The 904-nt window shown below is 37.9% G+C and overlaps 1 protein-coding gene across 1 annotated transcript; it reads left to right on the top strand.

Annotated features, from left to right (window-relative positions):
* Positions 1-3: 3 nt before the first annotated feature.
* Positions 4-696, top strand: LOC117799832 (inorganic pyrophosphatase-like; the record flags this gene model as incomplete). The annotated part of the gene is made up of 1 exon (XM_034652334.1): positions 4-696. A coding segment is annotated over one exon (693 nt), but the record flags the coding sequence as incomplete, so codon positions are not given.
* Positions 697-904: the final 208 nt, after the last annotated feature.

Genomic DNA, 904 nt, shown 5'->3' with positions numbered 1-904 from the left:
GCTAAGATGGAGATTGCAACTAAAGATCCTCTAAACCCAATTAAACAAGATGTGAAGAAAGGAAAGCTACGTTACGTTGCAAATGTATTTCCCCATAAGGGCTACATCTGGAATTATGGTGCTATTCCACAGACATGGGAAGATCCAATGCATAAAGATGAAAATACCAGCTGTTGTGGTGATAATGATCCAATCGATGTTTGTGAAATTGGGAACAAGGTGTGCAGTAGAGGAGAAGTAATTCAAGTGAAAATTCTGGGTATGCTGGCTTTGATTGATGAGGGTGAAACTGACTGGAAGGTTATTGCAATCAATATTAAAGACCCTGATGCTGCTAATTTGAATAATATTGATGATGTCAGGAGAATTAAGCCTGGATACCTGGAAGCAACTGTGGACTGGTTTAGAAGATACAAAGTACCTGATGGGAAGCCAGAAAACCAGTTTGCATTCAATGGAGAATTTAAAGATAGGGACTTTGCAATTGATATTATTAAAAGCACCCATAACTACTGGAAGGCTCTAGTAATTAAAAAAACAGGCACAGGAGATATTTCTTGCACAAATACAACTTTGACAGATAGTCCTTTCCATTGCAGTCAAAAGTCTGCTTCAGCCACTGTGTCCATGCTACCTCCTCCTGGGACCTGTAATCCACTACCAACTGAAGTGGACAGGTGGTTCTTTTGCAAGTGAAACTTGACCAAAAGGCAAAAGTCACGGAAGCTGTTGCCTACTCATCAAGAGATTTGTGTATAATATTTGTGAAGAATTAGCTGAGAATTAAGAATCTTCAACTCCAAAACAATTTGTTTATAAAGACTCATAGTACACTGAATGTGCTTAAAATATGAGAGATCGGATAATGTAAAACACCAACTAAAGTCTTCAAATATATATTGTG

The sequence above is a fragment of the Ailuropoda melanoleuca genome, unplaced genomic scaffold (assembly GCF_002007445.2).
Source record: "Ailuropoda melanoleuca isolate Jingjing unplaced genomic scaffold, ASM200744v2 unplaced-scaffold58319, whole genome shotgun sequence".
NCBI classification, from domain to species: domain Eukaryota; kingdom Metazoa; phylum Chordata; class Mammalia; order Carnivora; family Ursidae; genus Ailuropoda; species Ailuropoda melanoleuca.
The sequence above is the reverse complement of the archived record's forward strand: the minus strand, read 5'-3'. Positions and strand labels throughout refer to the sequence as shown.